We start from the raw sequence: 19,757 nt of genomic DNA, 5'->3' as shown, positions 1-19,757 counted from the left end.
CATCACCAGGAAGTGCTGGGCAGAGTGTGTTTGGTTATCTTAGAAGAGGTGGAAGATAGCAAGCCGGAATGCAAAGCTAGGAAGTGGATGCTTTGGGCAGGACCAGACCAAAAGTGAACAAAACCAGAGCCAAATAAGGTTTTAACTGCTAAGTGTAAAACTTTATTATATTTCTAGTTATGTCTTTTTATGTGATATATTTAGGACCAAGGACTTGGAGAAGTCCTACTTATACCCTTGAGCTGATTTGGTTCCCACCCCACCTGATAAGAGTGACCTTAGAGTGACCCTTGTTCCCTCCCCCATTCCAGCTTGAGGCACTTGGTGTCAGGAAGAAAGCAGGAGCTGGCTAGAGATTGGTCTGAGTCTAAAGTCCCTCAGTAGGAGTTAAGAACAGAGGGGAAGTCTCCCTGCTCTCGGGCCCTCCCTAGGTTAGCAGAAGGAAAGGACAATATCAGACTGGGGCATCCCAACCCAGACTCCTCATCCTCCTGGTTGCTTCCTGGCCACACATGAGCTTGCAGACCACGCCACCCCGACCTTTGCCCCTCACTTTCTGCCTGGAGCAGCCCGAGTGTGGAAAGCCAGAGGTCCCTCTGACAGCTCAGAAGCACAGGGAGGCCTCCCAGGCAGCTTCGGAGAATGGGGACCGGAGGGCTGCCAATGGGCCTGCTCTCTGCCACACCACAGCCATGAAGAAGCCAGGGGAGGCGCTGCTCTGTACTGGCCCCTGTGCTTGAGTGTGCTCCCTGTCCTCTCCCCCCCGCCCCATCCCACCCCAGATAAACAATATGTACATGCATCAAGAGAGGAGCCGAAGCAGGGGGACCACAGCACATGGCTCACACCTCCCTGAGCCAGGGAGCCACGTGTGTGCCGCAGGAGCACAGGAGGACGGCCTGAGTCCGGCAGGCGGGGACAGCCTCTTTGGCTGTTAGGGTTGAGGGAGGAAGTGCCTAGCCCAGCGGCCTGTGGCAGAGGCGGTGGGGAACCTCATCACCTTGAAGAGTCACGTCTACATCCACGTTCCCTTTTAGTTTTAGAAGAGGCTCTTTCATCCCCCTGCTCCCACCCCAGCAGTTAGGAAGAATTTGGTGCCACACAGTGGGTGGAGGGAGAAGGCACATCTTCAGCCTGGTCCCTGCCAAGTCCATCAAGGGCAAGAGTTAGTGCCCAGTTCCTCCGGCCCCCCCAGGTGGCACCCACACATCCACAGCCACCGAGGCCATCACCCAGCACAGAAAGGAAGCTGGGCAAATTACTTCAGGGGAAGGAAAGGCTTCTGTGGCCCAGACCCTGTCACAGGGCCCTGGTCACGGGGCCCCGCCCTCTGAGGGGGAGAGCCCACAGTGGAGCCGAACTGGGGGCGCTCTTTAGTCGCGACTCCCCACCAGCTGCAGCACAAAGGTGAAGATGTAGATGATGTCGGTGTAGATCTGCAGGGCGCCAGTGATGTAGTCCTCTGGGCTGATGGTGTGCTTCCGGTTCCCCAGGACCAACTGGGTGTCATAAGCCAGGAACTGCGGGAACAAGCACGAGTGAGTCCCCAGGGTGCAATGCCAGAACTCGTCTCCGGTCAGCAGATCTGTACCCTGAGTGGGACTTAGGGGACACGTTAACGAACAGCACAACACATGGTCTCTACTCTTAAGCAGTTCCCAGCCTAGAGAAGGAGAGACACTCTCCTCAGTCCGCCTGCTGAGTGTTCTACTGCAGGCAGTGTGGGCACAAGAGGGCAGAGGTCCCAGAAAACCAGCAAACCTCTTGACGGGAGATGGGGAAGGGCAGTTGTGGCCACATTCCCTGCCTCCCAAGTAGCCTAAAGTGATTCTCCATCCACTCAGCTCCTCCCTCCCCTCCCTCAGCTCCCTTCCCAGAGAGGCAGGCCTTACTCACCAAGGTAAAGCAAATGGCGCCCAGACCAGCATAGACCATATGGAGCCAGTAAATCTGAGAGGGAACAGGGGTGGTGTTAGACATCTTAGCACAGCACGACCAAAGTGAGCTGTCAGGACATCCAAGGGGATGGATCCAGGCAGCTGCCTACACGGAGGGACTGCCTCTGCCTTCCCGATCCTGGGGGAAATTAAGAATGGGAGCAGATCTGGCCGAGAAAACAGCCCATCCTCCAGCGGCCATATGAAAACCAGTCTCCGAAGTGAGTAAGGGACAGAGGGTCCATATATTTCGGGGAGAGAGTGGTGGTTGGCAGCTCTGGGAGGGGCAGGCTCAGGCAAGCGCTGGTCAAAGAGCCCATCATCCTGCCCGTCACAGTCCACCTTCAGGGCGACGCTGCTTGAGCCAATCCCAGGGGGACAGACTAAAGAAGAGGGGTGGGAGGGAAGACCCAGCCACTTTGGTGAACATCAGAGTCAGAGAGCACCCAGGCAGCCTGCTCAGCAGCCTTCCAAGTGCCTGTCCACTGAGGGCAGGCAGCCCTCCTGTTCTCATGCTTCCCCTCCCACTCCGTGCTCCCCGCTGTGCCATGGGCTCCTCCCACCACCTCCTAGGACCTGTCTCAGCTGCCACACCTCACCCACTGCCTCCCGTGGGGATTCTGATGCTGTCCAAGGCTTCAGGTGCCATGGGCCCAGGCCGCCTGATGCTGAAGAGAAATAACTGTACCCTAACCCTGTAGTCGGCAAACTGCAGCTCACGAACCACACGCAGCTTTTTGGCCCCTTGATGTGGCTCTTCCACAAAATACCACGTGTGGGCGCGCACGTACAGTGCGATGGAAACTTCATGGCCCATGCATAGAAGTTGGTTTCGGCTGGGCGAGTCTGTTTTGAAGAAGTGGTTCTAACACCGAGCCACACTCAAGGGGCCAGAGAGCCGCATGTGGCTCACGAGCTGTGGTTTGCCGACCATTGCCCTAACCCAAAGGGTGGGCCTCAGCACCGGAGCCTCTGCTGGCCAGTCGAAAGTCCTGGAGCCAGAGCCTGCCCAGGGCCCTGTGGGCCTGCTGCGCTCGTTCTACAGAAAGTCCCCTGACCACTGGGCTCGCTGCTCCCAGCTCCTGAGACACTCACGTATTTGAAGGCCAGCACGATGGCAGTGACAATCCCTGTCACCATCATCACGATCCCCAGGACACAGAAGAGGCCCGTGCACGAGGTGAAGTCCACCTGCCAGGAAGGAGGAGTGAAGTTTGTCAGATGAGAGTCACAACCAGCAGGCCAGTTGGACTGGCCCTGCTCCCCGCTCCCAGCAGTCCCAGTGCTGCCCCCTGGGGGCGGGGGAGTGGCATTCTGAGGACTGACACAGGGAGCAGTTCTGAGGTGTAGTAGCTCTGAAGGGAAGGGGTCAGGGTCTCTGAGGGAACACCCAGTCTAGGGGTCTGGGCCCTCCCGGGCCTGCTCAAGCGCCAAGCCTCAAGGGCCAGCTCCGTCTAAGGAAGGGGGTGGAGGGGGCCCCCAACCTCACCTTGGTCTGGAAGCAGAAGATGGTGACTGAGATGGACACCACAGCAGTGATGATCATTGCGATGATGACGGCTTTGGTCTGATACATACTGAGGGGAAGGAGAGGGAGGCCAGAGGCGTAAGCCATACGTGACTGACTTCAAAACCACTTCCCCCATGCACAGGTGCCAGCCCAGGGCTGCCGCTCCCCGTAACACACTTCCCGGAGCATGGGGGCTTGTCCCCCACTGTACCTGGAAATGGTGCCTGTCATGAAGCCCAGGGCCAGAGTCTGAGGAAGGAGAGAGACAAGAGAAAACTTAAGAGAGGCATGGCCATGGCAGTGTCAGGGCTGGGAGTAGATGTGGCTGAGGAGACGGGCGTAAGGATATGGAGGCGGAGAGAACCAGACACCTCCACCATGGCATCCCCTCCCTCACCCTCCCTCACATCCCTCCACGCCTCTGGACTTACAAAGAGGGTCAGCAGGATGATGTTCCATGGAAACCGGCGTCTGGAGGGAAAGAAACCTAATTCAGTGACTCGGGCCAACCAGGCACCAGTCCTCTAGCCGAAGGAAGGTTGGCCCAGGTGCTTGGAGATTAGGCCTTGGCTGGGGGGGGGGGGGGGGGGGGGGGGGGGAGAGGCTGGCTCAGGTGTCCTAGGAGGGACAGCACAGGCAATAGGACAGGTGGGGCTGTGGGGCCACAAAGACCTGGATTCCTTTGCGCTTTTACACTATCTGTGTGACTGGCAGTTACTCAGCCTCTCCGGGCCTTGGGTTCTTCCTATTTGTTAAATGGTAAAATGTACATGTCTTGCAGGGCTGCTGTAAGAATAATGGCTACGTAGCTAAATAGATCCCACACAGGCAAGGCACTTGGTTGTTTTCAAACTGTAATGGAGAGTTTATTAGAAAGTTACAGAGGTAGTGGAAGTGAGCCAGCCGGGCTGCAGAGGCTCAGGAAACTAGTGGTAGATGCTGAAGGGCCCTTGGAGCTTAGGAGAGAAAGGCAAGGGTAATGTGCCTGGGGAGGGGGAGGGGGAGGGGAGGGAGGGCTGGGGCACCAGGCAGGCACTGTACACACCCGCCTGTAGCTGCTACCATCCCCATTACTGCTCGTATAGGGAGTCCCCTTTCTGCCCAAAACATTTGGCCCCACTCCTGCCCCTGCCATCCCTTCTCTTTGTCTAAGTCTCTGGGACTCACCTGGGTCCCTGGCAGCAGGCAAGGGTCAGGTAGGTGGCCAGGAAGACAGCACTGCAGAGAAAGAGAAGGAAGTAGTCCACAGCCTGGTCAGCACTAGGTCCCTCCTGGCCCCCCTGACAGCGCTCACCGGGCCAGCAGGCTGGAGCCCACAGAGCTGTTTGCAAGTCTGGGGGAGCTATCCGGTGGGACAAGATCACCCAGCCACGGGCACTGTTACAGGGGGTCTGGCCAGGAAGAGGGTGGAGGAGGTCGGAGTGGACAGGCTAACGGACTGTGGGGACCATTTTACTTTGTGTGTGTTGCCACCAGTTCCCCACCCCTGCTCTTAGGAGTCTGTGCTGCCCTCCCTGGGTGGCATGCACCCACATTCCCAACAGAGATGGCGACGTGGAGGGCCCCGCACAAACAGCATTTGGATCCCTGCTCTGAGCGGTCCAGAGGGCTGTCACCCCCCGCCCCTTCCCCCAGCAGAGGAGCACGGACTCACTAGGACACGTAGTAGACAGCCACGTTTCTCCTCACAAACTCGCCAACCGGCTTCCTGTGGAGCAAGAGAAGGCAGGAGTCACGGCTGTTTCCTCACTGCCCACACCAGCCCTCCGTCCCTCCGAGCCAAGGCCCACCCAGCTCCGGCAGGCGCCGAGCAGGCCCAGGACCCAGAGCTCCACCTGGGCAGAGGCACAGACTCACACGAAGGTGAAGATGGCGATGATGGCCACTGTGATGAGCAGCTGGACGGAGATGATGCTGTAAACCTGCAACACAGACTGGTCAACACCCCACCCCTGCCTCTCCCCAGGAGCAGCCACCCCCAGACCAGGAGCCCAATGACTCTCCTCCTTCCTGTCTACTAACCGTGAGGAGAGCCTCCTTTTTAATTTGAAGGATTCACTCTGTTTCCACTCCAGAGCCCTCCCCAGCTGCAGCCGGTGGAGAGGCTGGCCCCAGGACTATGCACATCTCAGAGCTGCTCCCTGACCCCCCATCCCTCTCTGACATCCAGCCTCGGTTTACTGCTGCTTCCCCTGCCGCAGTGCACAGCCAGTGCGGCCCTGCAGCTGCCGCCGCTCAGGCTGACACTGTCAGTGTCTGTCTACTCTGAGCAGGATGCTGTGCACACAGGAGGTGGGGAAGGGAGGGTGGGCTGCCATCATTTCTGGCTTCCAGTTGCTTACAGCCAAACAGGAGGAAGAAATCTAAGGAGGACAGAACACTTTGCAGAGTCTGCTGAGATTTCCCCAGACTGAATCTGTCGGACCCCAAAACAAGGTCACGGAAAGAGGAGCAAAAGGTTAGGGAACAGGGATGAAAGCGTGCAGGGCTAGAGAGAACCTGGAAGGCAGCGACCATTTCCATGGGAATGAGTCCCCAGGCTAACGGTGCCTCCCGCCAACCACCCCACTCCCGCAGCCCGCAGGGCCGGTACATGGCCTCCCCGCCCACAGCTCACCTTTCGGATGAAGGTGTGTCGGACTTTCAAGTCATCCCACTCTCCAGCCCCGAAGCTGTCACTCACCGCTCTCTCCTCGGCGTCATAGCCTGGGCCTGGGGGAAGATCACATGTGACCAACCGGGAACATGTGGCCTCCATCCCAAAGCCCCTGTGACATTATCTCAGAGTCCCGGGTATCTCCAGTCACAAACTAAGTGTGTGTTAGAACAAACTCCCCGCCCACACCAGGTCCTCCAGATGCCCACGGTGACCCATCAGCGAGCATGGAGGGCTCCTGGGCCAGGGTGCCCAGCCCTCACCTGCCTGCTCTGGTGTATGAACACACGGATGCAGGCACATGAACTAGAGTGTCAGCCAGAGAAGCTGGGAGGGCGGGGTCAGGGCAGGGGACGTGATAGGAGGAGGAAAAGGAAGGTAAAACACTGCACAGCCCAAGCCAGTTTGGCCCACTGGTTAGAACATCAGCCCTTGGACTTAAGGGTCCCAGGTCTGATTCCAGTCAAGGGCAGGTACCTCGGTTGGGCTGCAGGCTTGATCCCCACCGCAGTCAGGGCGTGTGTGGGAGGTAACCATGTCCATATGTCTCTCTCCTATCCATGTTTCTCTTTGTCTCTCCCCCTCCCTCACTCCCTGTAAAAATCAATGGAAAAAATATCCTCAGATGAGGATTAAAAACAAAAACCACAGCACATGTGTGTGCAGGGTAGAGAAGAGTGTGTGTAGACCATGATCTAACTCAGGTCAACAAGTAGGACTCAGAGAGAACGCACATGTCAGGGATATACGTTCCCAGGACAAGACGGGACTGGAACTGTGACTGACCACTGATATGTGCAGCGAGCAGACGTGGCCAGAGAAGCCTGGGCTGGCCCCAGGCCACAGGGCATTCCTGGAATGCTGGGGCTGCTTCCAAAGTCTGCGTGTGGGCGTGTGGGCTGCTCGGAAAGTCACTTCCCTCTCATCTTATCTCATAGACCTGACGGCATTTGCGTGCCAGGGTGCTTACCAAACATCCAAATGGCCTCTGGATGTTTGCAAAAACTGTATGTTACCTTAAAGGATAAGGATTTGAAAAAAAAAAAAAAAAAAAAAAGGTACCTCCGTTCCAAAGGGAGAAGGGAACTGGGGGGAGGGGGGCCCCTAGTTAGGAACGGCCGCCCAGTAATGAGTTACTTCACCCAGCACCTTCTCTGGTGTGTAACTTCCGGGGTGTCTTATCACTCAGACTCCCTGCTGAATAACGGGCTAACAGGAGGCCCAGGGGAGCTAGGACTGAGTAGGGAGGAAACCAAGATGAGAAATGGAGATGAAAACCCGGTTAACAGAGAGTTGCAAAGGAAGGAATGAGGTGGCTCAGTGCTGCCAGCCCCCCTCAGGACTCACCGTAGTGCATGGGCATCGGGTGCACGGGGGGCATGGGCTGTGGGTAGCCAGAAGGGTGGCCATAGCCGGGCTGTGGGTAGGCAGGGTAGGCAGGGTACCCGCCCGGCAGGACAGAAGGCTGCCCATAGCCCCCATGGGGTGGAGGGTACAGGGGGTTGCGGTCCTCATACGGAGGGGGTGCGCTGGGGTTGGACATGGCCACTCAAGGGCGGTGGGGAGACCCCAGTGGCTGGACCTGAAATGGAAGACAAGGAAAGCGGTCATGAGTGCCTGGGCCCAGCTCACCCACCCCCGTCCGGGGGTCTCTGTGGAAAGAGGCCCTCCTGTTTCCTCTCCATCACGGGTGCCATCCTCTGCCCACCGGCCATCCTCCCCGCTGCTGTAGTGCCTCTGGCCCACCAGCTCGGCCCCGGCCCCTCCCCTCACACCAGCCTCTGCCCACAGCCTTCCCAGTGCAGCATTCTGCCATGAGTGCCAGGGCGGGGGGGGGGGGGGGGGCCGGGGGGGGGGCAGAGAGTCCAGAGGTATCACCGGGCACCAGTGGGGTAAAGATGAGGAGCAGGGGCCCCGGAACTCCCCTGTGATCGGTTAAGAATGCCTTCTAGCCCTGGACAGAGTCGCTCAGTTGGAGCATTGTCCTGTACACCAAAACATGGCAGGTTCGATTCCCAGTCAGAGCACATACCCAGATTGCGGGTTTGATCCCCAGGCAGGGAGAGTGTGGGAAACAACAGATAGATGTTTCTCAGATTCATGTCTCTCTTTCTCTTTCTCACTACCTCCCTCTCCCCCCCCCCCCCCCCCCCAATCCCCTGCCTTTCCTCCCTCTGGAATCAATTTTAAAAAATAAAGAATATAAAATATTTTTAAAAGCTTCCTAGTGAGCAGGGAAGAAGCCCAATGGCCCAGCAAAGCCTGGTGAATCACAGGGCCGGCTGGGACCCATTGAAGGGTCAACCCAGCCCCCATGGCAGCTGGCAGGAGAGTCAGGCCTGAAAGGCAGAGCTGGGGAGGAGCCAAGCAGATGGTGGGGGAGGAGGGAGGACAACAAGCTAGCCTGGTACTGGAGCCACCAGCCCCAGCGTGGGAGGGCAGAGGGCTGTGGACAGTGGCAGGCTGAGTCAGGGGACGCCTGAGTCAGGGGGAATGGGCGCACAGAGCTGGCCACCAGAGCTGGGAGGAGGCGCAAAAGGGCAGGTCTGGACAGAACTTTCTGGTTCTTTCAGATAACAGCCTAGGCGTGTCAGATGGGTGTGTAGCAGCCTGTGGCTGCCACTGCTCTCTCCATGGCCTAGTCAGGGATTGGACGGTGCTTGCAGGGCCTCAAAGCCCCCGGGGAGGGGGAGACACTCCTTTTGAACCCCAGGGTCTCTCGTGTCCCTGTGATTCTTGCCTGTCTCCACCAGGGGCAGCAGCTAGCAGGGAAGAGGGAGCCCTAAGGATTCATGCCAGAGGTCCAGTCACTACCTTCTCTGCAGGAGGGGGGACCCTACAGCCAGGGGAAAGTGGGGGACAAGGCCCCAAAAGCTCAGTTCAGAGGGAACCAAGGCTCAGAACAGTGACGTGATTCCCGTGAGCACAGAACTGGCAGGTTAATGACGCCTCCAGAGTCCCCAAGGCCTTCAGGGTCCTAGCTGTCTGTCTTCTGTATTATGCTGCTTTCTTTCCTTCTCTCTTTCTTTCTACTTAATTGATTGATTCTTAGAGGGAGGGAGAGAGATTAAGAAATATTGCTTTGTTGCTCTACCTGTTCCTGCATTCATTGGTTGGTTCCTGCATGTGCCCTGATAGGGATCGACCCTGTAACCCCGGCATATGGGGATGGTGTTCCAACCACTGAGCTACCTGGCCGGGGCATATTATGCGGTGTTCTTCATGCCTCTTATGCCAAGGAAATGTCCCCCGGGACTGGTATTCCCCTCTTAAGTGGCAGAAATGGGGCTTTCGAAGAGCTAAGAAGGAGGTCCCTGGAAGACCCCCATTAGGGACAAGCCCTGGTAGAGTCTGGGCCCCTTGACATAGCCACCGCCTGTCCTAGAGCACCCTCCGAGGGGAGACTTTTAGGATCCCACAGAGAGGAAGCACCCCAGATCCAGGTCAGCAGACAGCCTCAGCCTCTGCTGGAAGGAGCAGCCGCGTTTTAGGGCAGCTCACAGTTCAGGGATCAGATAGAGGCCTGCCTTATCTCTTCTCTCTTATGACAACTGGGATAATCCAGAGAGGACAGCGGCAGGAGGGCGGGGAGGCAGGATTGAGTTACAGGCCAGTCTCTAAATGGGTTATTTTGAGGAAAGCTGTTCTCCATCTTCCCAGAGTAAATGGACCAGCGCAGCAAGAAATAGGAAAGATGGCCCTGACCCAGCAAACCGGGCATCAGAAGTGGGGGTGTGTGCTGGGCCTGCACTGGGAGCAGAGTGGCCTGAGGAGAGGGAGTGAAAGGAGCGGAGGACTGAAAACTGCGTGTGCTGAGTTTAAGAAACCGAGATAGTCACTGTTTTTGACAACGTTTTGTTTAGCCGTAGTCGGTCTGGCTCCGTGGACAGAGCGCTGTCCTGCCTATTCCGGTCCGAGGCATGTACTTCAGGCACAGGCAACCAATCGATGTGTCTTTCTCTCATTGATGTTTCTCTCTCTCTCTCAAAAGCAATGGAAAAATTTCCTCATGTAAGGATTAACAGCAACAATAACAAAATGTTAAGTTTAAAAAATTTGGCTCTCAAAGGAAATTTCAATCGTTGTCCTGTTGATATTTGGCTCTGTTGACTAATGAGTTTGCCGACCACTGGTCTAGGGCAAATATATTTTTTAAATCCCCTTTTAAACACCAAGAGAACAGTGGCCTGTTTGCAGGAAGAGGGATGGGTTTATTTGTCATTATTGCCCTCATCTCAGTACCCCGGACCACTTGATGTCCACCATCCAGATGGTGGCATATAGGTGAACAGGCTGACCAGCAGGGGGCACTGGCAAGAAAGGCCCTGTGGTCAGAAGCTCCAGCTGAGCCTCCAGTGTCACCAGTACCAGGTCTGTCGCGTCCTCAGGGTGCCCTCTGTGAAATGAGCTGAGTGGACCAGGCGGTCCCTGACTCATTTCCAGCTCTAGCAGACTGGATCCTGGAGCTCCCCTGAGAAGCCAGGCTACGCGGTGCCCGCCCTGTACCTGGCGGCCAGCCGCGCCTCCTTCCTTCTTCAGAGCTGAGCCGGACAAGCAGGTCCCTCTCAGACTAAAGGGTGAGCCAGGGAGAGCAAGGCCGGCCTTAGATGGGCTATGAGGACCCAGCGTGCCGGCCCAGTGCCGAGGGCTGCTGACTCATGAGGACTCCCTCTGACTCCTCTGGTTTCAGAGGAGTTCACCAGTGGCTCTGCCTGGGGGACACAGGAGGTCACAGTCCAATTCTCTAGGGCCTCAGCCACCAGCCATGCTCACCAGAGACTGGCACTGACCATTTCACCTCACTATGCCTCAGTTTCTCCAGCTGGAAAATGAGTTTAATATTATAATAGTACCCTCCAGATAGTTGTAAAAATTAAATGAGAAAATACACGTGGAACACTTAGAACAGTGCCTGACCTCTGATAAATAATAAATACTATTTTTAGTTATTTCATTAAATCCTCCAAAGAAGCCAACGGCGTAGATGTTATTTTCCCTATTTGCAAATGAAGGAATAGAGGCTTAGAAACATCAAGTCACTTGCCCAAGGATACTTAGCTAGGGGGTGAGGAAGTCAAGATGTGAGCCCCAAGTCCAACTCCAGGGCCCATGCTCTCAGAGCCCCTGCTCAGATCCCTCATTCAGACACTTCTCATCACTTCTCATAGCTGCCCATCCAAGACCCCGAATGACAATGGAAAGCTTACAGAGCAAGTGGATTCCAGGCCAGTCAGCCCCTTTCATAATCGCCCAGGTCCCCAGTCCTGTGCAACCGCCAGGAGGAAAAGAGGGTAGTCAGAGACAGATTCTCACTGCTAAGAGCTGAAATGAAACTCACTCAGCTAGGGTAAGCCACCCCTCGCTTTGCCAACCAGACCGCCATGGGGAGGCAGAGTGACCTGCCCTTTGTCACAAAGCTGGACCCGGGGTCGGGTGTAGAGGCCTGGGCACGGAGAGGGAGTGGCCAGGCCCTCAGGGAGAGGCTGAGCTCAGCCACTCTCACCTCTGAGCAGCGCCGGCCTGCAGCACCGGCCGTTCTGAGCCTGCTCCCCGGCCGCTGCCCCACCCTCATGACAGCCCTGGCCGCCTCCCCACTGAGCTCAGCTGGGATGAGGTGGGGGCTGGCACTGGCCCTGGGGAAGGGGGAAGTGGCCAGTGTTTTCTTTCATAGCTATGACTACAGGTGGGAGCTGGAGAGGAATGTGGCGTTGAAAGGGAAGGAGAAATATCTAGAGAGTGAGGATGATTCAAGCCCAGAGCCCAGGAACCAGGAATCAGGTCATCTGGAGGGGCTCGAAGTCTCCAGGGGCTAAAAGGACTAGTAAGGTTCCCCATTGGAAGCCAGAATTTTCCTAAAACACAGCAAGCATTCAGCTCCTACTGGATACAATCCAGTGACAGGAGCAAGGCTGTTCCACTTGCAGGCAGCTTGAATCACTAGAACATTCTTCGCCACAATGCCTATTACCAAGACATTCAGACTCTGTCCTGTCCTTGCCGTATCACAGATCTAAGCTTGCTCCCCTCTCTTATGACCCTGATCCCTCATCAGAAAGGAGCCGGCACCTCTCCTTTCTCCTGTCAGACCCCAGCCCAGCCGGCACAAAGCCGAAAGGGGCTCAGATGGAGGGCTCGCTGGCTGTCAGGTTTTCAGGCGCAGCATCAGGGAAGCATCTCCTCCCTAGATGGGGCATTTACGGGTTAAGGCTCAGGAATCTGCAGAGAGGCTGGTGCTGCTGGGGTTACAGCAAGAGGGTGTGTGCGCTGGAAGGAGGGGTGGAAAGGAGCAGCTGACTGGTCCAGGCAGCGTGCCCTCCTCCCTGCCAGGAATGGATGCCCAGAGCCAGAGTGGAAAGAATAGCTCAGGGTGCGCGTCTCAGGAAACCCCACCCAGCAGGCCCCGGAGGGCAGCCCCTGGCCCACTGCAACAGGCCTCTTATTACAGCCTCTTCCTCCCTCTTCCTTCACCTAACCCAACTCCCCACCGAGAAGCAGTCACCCTCCGGCCCCAGCATACAGCCCCAGGCAGGGGAGGAGAAAAAAGACACGCCCAGGAGTGTCTGGGCCTGTCACCAGGCCTGACGCACCCGGACCAGTGGGCCCAGAATCCACTTACCCTCTCCGCCCGGCCCCTGGGATTAACAGGATGATGCTGAGTGGATCTCAAAACTGAAACATCAGAACGGGGCTGGACTTTAGAAATCATCTGGTCACGTGACAGACTAGGAACTCCCAGAGCCAAGAAAGTTCCTGTCCCGGCCCACGACAAGTCCTCTGGGTCATGGGTTTGGAGCGTCATTCCCAGCCCTGCCCACTGTCTGAGAACTCAGAGAAACAGAAGGCAGCACACACCCTGAGGCAGAGCCACAACAGTCCACTCATTTCCCACTCCTCTGCCTCCTGCTCAGAAATAGAACTGTCAGCCATGACTTCCTTCCCAGGCCAGGCCTAACCCGGCGCTCACTCCGGTCAGAGCGAGAGGGGGCTCCCGTCTCCACGCTGCCCTGGAGAGCAGGGGACCCAGGCACCCACAGCTCCCCCATATGCTTCACTGAGGACAGAACTGACCCGGGCAAGCCAGTGGTCAGAGGCTGGGAGTGCAGTGTAGGCAACGAGGAAGCCACTAGGCAGCAGGGAGAGGAGAATCACTCACAGTAAGTAGTGAGTACTGTGTACTTAGCACGCAAGACTTGAGGTGCATATTCTTTTTATATTGATTTCAGAGAGGGACAGGGAGAAGCATCAGTGGTGAGAGAGAATCACCTCTGGCACACCCCCTATTGGGACTCGAGCCTGCAACCCAGGCATGTGCCCTGATTGGGAATCAAACCATGACCTCCTGGTCATAGGTCAATGCTCAACCACTGAACCACACCAGCTGGGTGAGATGCATATCCTTATTCCCACTCTACGGATGTCAAAACTGAAATTCGGAGAAAAACAGATCGAAGGTCCCAGAGCGGGTGGACAGCAGAGATGGGTTTGAACCTAAATCCGGTGTCTGACTTTACACCTGCCCAGAGCAGATGCCTCTGAGACACCCGCCAGTCACGTGCTGATGAGGTCAGCACCCAGGGCGGCTGAGGTGGAGGAGATCTTTGCTGCAGATACCAGCCCCTCCCCCTTGTAGAAGTCCATCCGGGCCAGGGCCTGGGTCAGGAGGCAGGGAGCTGAGCTCTTGTCCTGCCCAGGTCCTGACCACCGTGTGAGTCAGGGGAGGCCCCTTCACATCCCGGGCTCAGTCTTCTCACCAGTGAATGAGCACACTGAGCCGAAGGCCAGAGTCCACGCCAACTCTGCCGGTCTGATTCTGAATGGTCTGAATGGACAGCCCAAGCAAACCCGAGCAGGAGCCTGCAGGGCAGAGTGACCTCCTTCCCGAAGAATCTAGGCCGAGGCCACTACTCATGTTAACTGTTCTGATGACCGTCTACCGAGGCAAGGGCATGTGGCATGTTCTGGGAATGGGAGTGGCCAAAACTTCTCCTCCGGAGCTGCCCTGAACCCTAAGCCAGCATCTCCTAGGAGCTCACTCGCCCCAACCTGGAGAAAAACTAGGTAACACTAGAAAAGAAAGACTGAGGCAGGAAGCCAGAGACCTGGGTTTGAGTTCTAACTACCACTAACTAGTTGTGGGAATCCATGCAAATGACCTCCCCTGGCTTCCTTTTCTCCCAAATCAGGCCAGGTGGGGAGAGGAGGAGGGGCTTGCTACTGGGACCAGAGAGTGGAGAGCTAGGAGCATCACCCAGGCCTTCCCTGGACTGCTCTCAAGAACGCAGCCCAGCCCTAGCTGGTTTGGCTCAGTGGAGAGAGCGTCGGCCTGTGGACTGAAGGGTCCCAGGTTCGATTCCGGTCAAGGGCATGTACCCTGGTTGCAGGCACATCCCCAGTAGGGGGGTGTGCAGGAGGCAGCTGATAGATGTTTCTCTCTTGTCGATGTTTCTGACTCTCTCTCCCTTCCTCTCTGTAAAAAATCAATAAAATATATATATATTTTTTTAAAAGCCCAGGAGATGGGAATGGATGCGCTGAGAACAGATCAGTCTGAAAAGCATTCCACATCCCCTTTTGGGAATGCACACGCACAGTGGCATAGTAGGCTGCTGAGAAGTCCTGCAGTGAGCAAACCTGTTCAGCTTTGTTTAACTGCGGTCCTTCAAACTTTCTCAAACCCGAAACATTTTTATCAAAGCACACCTACCTATGGATGCTGAGCAGGCCACCTTTGTTTTACAGATAGACCCAACCCTGAGAATGACTCATGTCCTAACTCCTCATACCTTTATTTTTTTCCCTTAATGTTTATTTATTGACTTTTTAAAGTATTTTTAATTGATTTCAGACAGGAAAGGCGAGGGAGAAACATCAACGATGAGAGAGACTCATTGATTGGCTGCCTCCTGCACCATCTTCCCCCATCCTCTCCTCTCCTCCCCCCCATGGACCCCACACCCTGTGCCCTGACCTAAAATTGAACCGAGACCTCCTGGTTCATGGGTTGACACTCAGCCACTGAGTCGCACTAGCTGGACTATTTATTGATTTTAGAGAGAAGAAGGAAGAGAAAGAGAAAGAGAGAGAGAAACATGGATTTGTTGTTTCATTTATTTATGAATTCATTGGTTACTTTCTGTATGTGCCCTGAATTGGGATCAAAACTGAAACCTTCTCATTTTTTTTTCCAATTGAAGTATAAATGACACATAACATTATGTAAGTGTCAGGTATACAATGTAATAATTCAATATTTATATGTACTGCACAATGGTCACAATATTATCATCCATCACCATACAAACTTACAAAATTTTATTTTTTGTGATAAGAACATTTAAGATTTACTCAGCAACTTTCAAACATGCACTACAATGTTATTGACTAACTCTTCCTATCTTAAACCCTCGGCCCTCACACACAGCCTCTCCGAGCAGGCACATTAAGTGTGCCCCCTCTCACAGTCAGCTGGCTCAGGGCCAGGATGGGTCCTCTGTGGGCGCCTTCCTCTCTCCCCTCCCCTGCCCCCCAAGCTGCTATTATAATCTCCACAGCAGGAGTTACTGCCACTGCCGGGTGACATCTCCAACTAGCGCAGAGCCAGGAGGCTGGCGTTCCCTGACCTCACCTTAATGTAACCGGAAAAATACATCGTTACACACAAGAGGGACCCCTTCTTATCTTCCTCCCTGCCCACTGCAGTGAGTGCCGCCTGGTACCCAGCACTGTGGACTTCCGGATATCACTTCCACTTCAAACACTCACACCCAGGTGTTAGCTTAGAATCCCCGAATCTCAGGGTTGGAAGAGCCTGTTGAGGCCATGCCCTCCCAGGCATTCCCAATAGAACACTCCAGAAAGCCCGCATCATTTTGCTGGCGGGGCCTTCCCTGAGAGCTGTGTGAGCTCAAGCTCCCGCTCCCTGGCCTCCCAGCGCATCCTCTGCAGACACACAGGGCGTCCCTTCTCGGGGCCTCTGCTCTTTCTGAGGCCCAGGGTGAGGGGTTGGGGGTGGAAGTGCTCGGAGGTGGACAGCTGGCAGCTCAGGCCCCCATTCCCACGGAGGAGGCTACACTGAGGTGCCTATTACCTCGGCCTGACATGAGGCTCTCCCCACACTTAGTGTAACCCATCATTACCTCTCCGAGGCGCCCATTTTTACAGGAGAGGCCCTGAGCTCATGGCACACGGAGACAGTAAGTCAGGGCCCTTGACGCTTTTTTCTAAGGGACAACCTGGGTGTCTGGGTCCGCATGGCTGGGAGGCAGGGAGCGCAGGCAGGTGAGGAGGAAGTACGCTGCCTGTGTCCCAGACAAAGCGGCCCCAGGAAGCACCTCGCTCCCCTGCACCAGTGGCCAGGCCAGAGCACCAGCTTTGAAACCAAAGCTCACCCATGAGATGAATATTTCAGAGCCCAGAGAACTGGACACCTGTGTGCGGCTCTGACCCTGGCTCCCAGGCCTGCTCCTACTTGCCCCGGTCCAGGTTCCCCGGGCAGAACCCCACGGCTGGCGGCCACGGCAGGCTGAGCTGAGCCGGTAGAGAGCCCCTGGGACAAGAACTGGTGAGAACCCACAGGATCAGGGCCAGGACTCCAGCATCCTTCCTCCAGTCGCCCTCCCGCTGGCCCTGGCTCCCTCCCCAGGCTCACTTGTTTACCCCTTTCATTTTCCTGCTGGCTTTCTACTCCGACCCAGAGAGGCCGGAGAACAATGCTGCCCCTGTGGCTCTCCAGCCCAGCCCGGGGAAGTGGCAGGAAGCAGCAAGGTGAGACAAAGCCGAGGTGAGGGAGGTGCCCGCTCCCCGCCCAGGACAGGGCTGCTCACTACTTCCACCCTGTCTTTCCCCCACGTCTACCTGTCTGCACCTGTCTGCCCCGGGCCACCCTGTGCCTCCGCGCCGCCCCGCGCCCTTCCCCTGTCTGCCCCGGGCCACCCTGTGCCTCCCCGCCGCCCCGCGCCCTTCCCCTGTCTGCCCCGGGCCACCCTGTGCCTCCCCGCCGCCCCGCGCCCTTCCCCTGTCTGCCCCGGCCACCCTGTGCCTCCCCGCCGCCCCGCGCCCTTCCCCTGTCTGCCCCGGGCCACCCTGTGCCTCCCCCACTGACCAGTGCTTTTCACCTGTCTGCCCCGGGCCACCCTGTGCCTCCCCGCCGCCCCGCGCCCTTCCCCTGTCTGCCCCGGCCACCCTGTGCCTCCCCGCCGCCCCGCGCCCTTCCCCTGTCTGCCCGGGCTGGCAGGGCAGCCTGGGGCCGGGGTCCCCCAGCGGAGCCATCAGCCCTCGCTCGCGCGCAGCGGGCTGGCCCCGCGGACACGCCCTGCGCCAGGCGCGCCAGGAAGGGGCACAGACACCCCAACCCCGGCCCGCCCGCCGCTCGGCCCGCAAAGACACGGGCGGCGCCGCAGGCCGGGCGCGAGGGAAGGCGGGACTCCAGCCGCGCGCGGCGTCCTGGCCCCGGGGCCGGGCGCGACGGCCCGCCGCGCTCACAAAGTTCGGGGCCCCGGCGCCTGCCCGGACCCGGACCCGGACCCGGACCCGGACCCGACCCCGACCCCGACCCCGACCCCGACCCGGCGGCCGGCCCCGCTTGCCTGGCGGATCCGATCCGGCGGCGGTTCCCGGCCTCCTGGCGTCGCAAGTGGCGGCGCCCGCGCGGCCGGGCTGGGCTCTGGGCTCTGCCTCCGCCCCGCCCCGCCCCGCCCGCCGCCGGGGAGGGAGGTCCGCCCGCCCGGCCCGCCCGCCTCGGCCCGACCGATTCGCTGGCCTATGTTCGGCTTTAAATTTTAAAGGCAAAGCGTGCTCACTGACGGGAACTTAAAAACACACAAATACGGGGCGAAAAGCACTCATCCCACCGCCCCCGACGCCCGGCGGGAAGTGCGTGCTCTTGGCGCTCCTTTGCCTTTACACGCATTTCGCTTGTTTCTCGGGAGTGACGTCATGTTGTATAAGCTTTGTTTATTGCTTTTCTTTAATGTTTCATCACAAGCATTTTCTTGTTACTAAATATTACCCAAAGCAACGTTACCCCTGGCCGGTGCGGCCCGGTTGGTGGAGCCGAGTCACACGCACCCAGAGGTCGCAGGTTCCAGTCCCAGGCAGCGCGCAGGCCTGGGTTTCAGGGCTCCGTCCCCGGAGGGTTTCTCTCACTCCCCCTCTCCCTTCCTCTCTCTTTAAAATCAATAAAAGCAGGTGTACTCTATCACATAACCATGCTGATTTATTCTACAATTAACTGCTGAAAAAACATTCAAATTGTTGCCCATCTTTTCACTATCAGATATGTTTGTGATGAACATCTTTGACAATTCTAAGCTTTTAAGCCAAAAGCACTTTTTAGGCTGGAAACTTCGAACACTCAGCTACCGAGGTGAAACTTAGAACCCCTGGGGACCAAGGCATTTCCTGCTTGAGGTTGACTCACCCAGGAAAGCAGCTGTAGGAGTCAGAGCCCTGAATTGAGATGTAAATTATAGGGCCAGCGCACACCCTGGAGCTGAGGGGTCTGCACCCTCCTCAGCCCTCACAGCCACAAACGGGAGGAGGCACTCCCAGTCCCGCCTTAGAGAGGAGGAAGTTGGAAACCCTGCCCGGGATTACACAGTGCCCAGGTCCGCGTTGTTTCCATTACACCACGGCCGCCGCTGCTGGCTGGTGGCTGAACAGCTTTATCTAAGGTGCTTATCTCGTGTTAATAGCTGCAGATCAACACGACCACAAAATGTCCTCACAAGCCTGCCCACCCTTTTCCTTTTCGAATGGATGAGAGCTGGCTTGATAAAACACACCGAGAAATGAATACAACTAGCCAACCAAGACACCCTGAGCAATTCCTCATCCCAAACCCCTCACTCAGCACTTTTCCCGACATTATTATCCCCTGTGACTGTCAAGCTCCTGTAGAGAGCGAGGCTGGGGAAGGAAGGCCCCGGGCTGGGCTTCCTGGGAGCTCCTACGCATGCTCAGCACAAGTGAAAGCAACCTGTTTACTGCTAAGCATAGCTAGCAAAGCGGCCGCTTAGATTGTATGCTTCAGGCTAATCCACATAGAAATGTTTCTTACATTGCCTTCCCCCTCCACACACACTGCATGTTTATCTGTAGGTAGATCTGCCTTAACTAGGAGTCGCTGTAGGGGAGTCACAGGTGGGCATCATGGGGAGCAAACCCCCGCGCACCCTAACCTGCCCCTGAGCGGGCTTACGAGGGCCAGCCGGAAGTGAGTGAATTCTTGACTTTGTGTGGAAACATTCCACAAGCCCAGGGAGTGTGAGGGTACACTCATTAAAGCTGGGGACAGAGAACCGGAAGGGCTTAGGTGAGGGTAGAGGAAGCAGCAGCAGAGCCTGTGCTGGATGGCCTCAGCTCTCCGGGAGTCAGGGAAGAGGGCCTCAGAGACAGGTTCAGGGGACCAGCCTGGGATGACCTGCCCCTGCCATTGCTCCCCTAGTATTGATTTTTCACAGAGAGGAAGAGAGAGGGATAGAGAGTTAGAGACACTGATGAGAGAGAATCATCAATCAGCTGCCTCTTGCACATCCCCTACTGGGAATGTGCCCGCAACCCAAGGTACATGCCCTTGATCGGAATCGAACCCTGGATTTTTCAGTCCGCAGGCTGATGCTCTATCCACTGAGCCAAACCAGTTTTGGCCAGCTGG

At 56.8% G+C, this 19,757-nt stretch overlaps 2 protein-coding genes across 2 annotated transcripts in view; one reads left to right on the top strand and one right to left on the bottom strand.

Annotated features, from left to right (window-relative positions):
- The window catches only part of PNKD (PNKD metallo-beta-lactamase domain containing), a 62,398-nt gene that overhangs the window by 3,455 nt on the left and 39,186 nt on the right, over positions 1–19,757 (top strand). The window lies entirely within an intron of this gene.
- On the bottom strand, positions 140–17,814 carry TMBIM1 (transmembrane BAX inhibitor motif containing 1). Its single transcript, XM_036422231.2, has 12 exons — positions 17,689–17,814; positions 7,451–7,685; positions 6,065–6,159; positions 5,305–5,369; positions 5,102–5,155; positions 4,615–4,665; positions 3,879–3,918; positions 3,659–3,696; positions 3,427–3,514; positions 3,033–3,128; positions 1,897–1,950; positions 140–1,520 (listed from the first exon to the last, which is right to left on the bottom strand). The coding sequence occupies exons 2-12, from the start codon at positions 7,644–7,646 to the stop codon at positions 1,374–1,376; spliced, it is 924 nt and encodes a 307-aa protein (XP_036278124.1). The 5' UTR covers positions 7,647–7,685; positions 17,689–17,814; the 3' UTR covers positions 140–1,373.

Source organism: Pipistrellus kuhlii, unplaced genomic scaffold (genome assembly GCF_014108245.1).
Source record: "Pipistrellus kuhlii isolate mPipKuh1 unplaced genomic scaffold, mPipKuh1.p scaffold_m20_p_7, whole genome shotgun sequence".
Taxonomy (NCBI): domain Eukaryota; kingdom Metazoa; phylum Chordata; class Mammalia; order Chiroptera; family Vespertilionidae; genus Pipistrellus; species Pipistrellus kuhlii.
The sequence above is the reverse complement of the archived record's forward strand: the minus strand, read 5'-3'. Positions and strand labels throughout refer to the sequence as shown.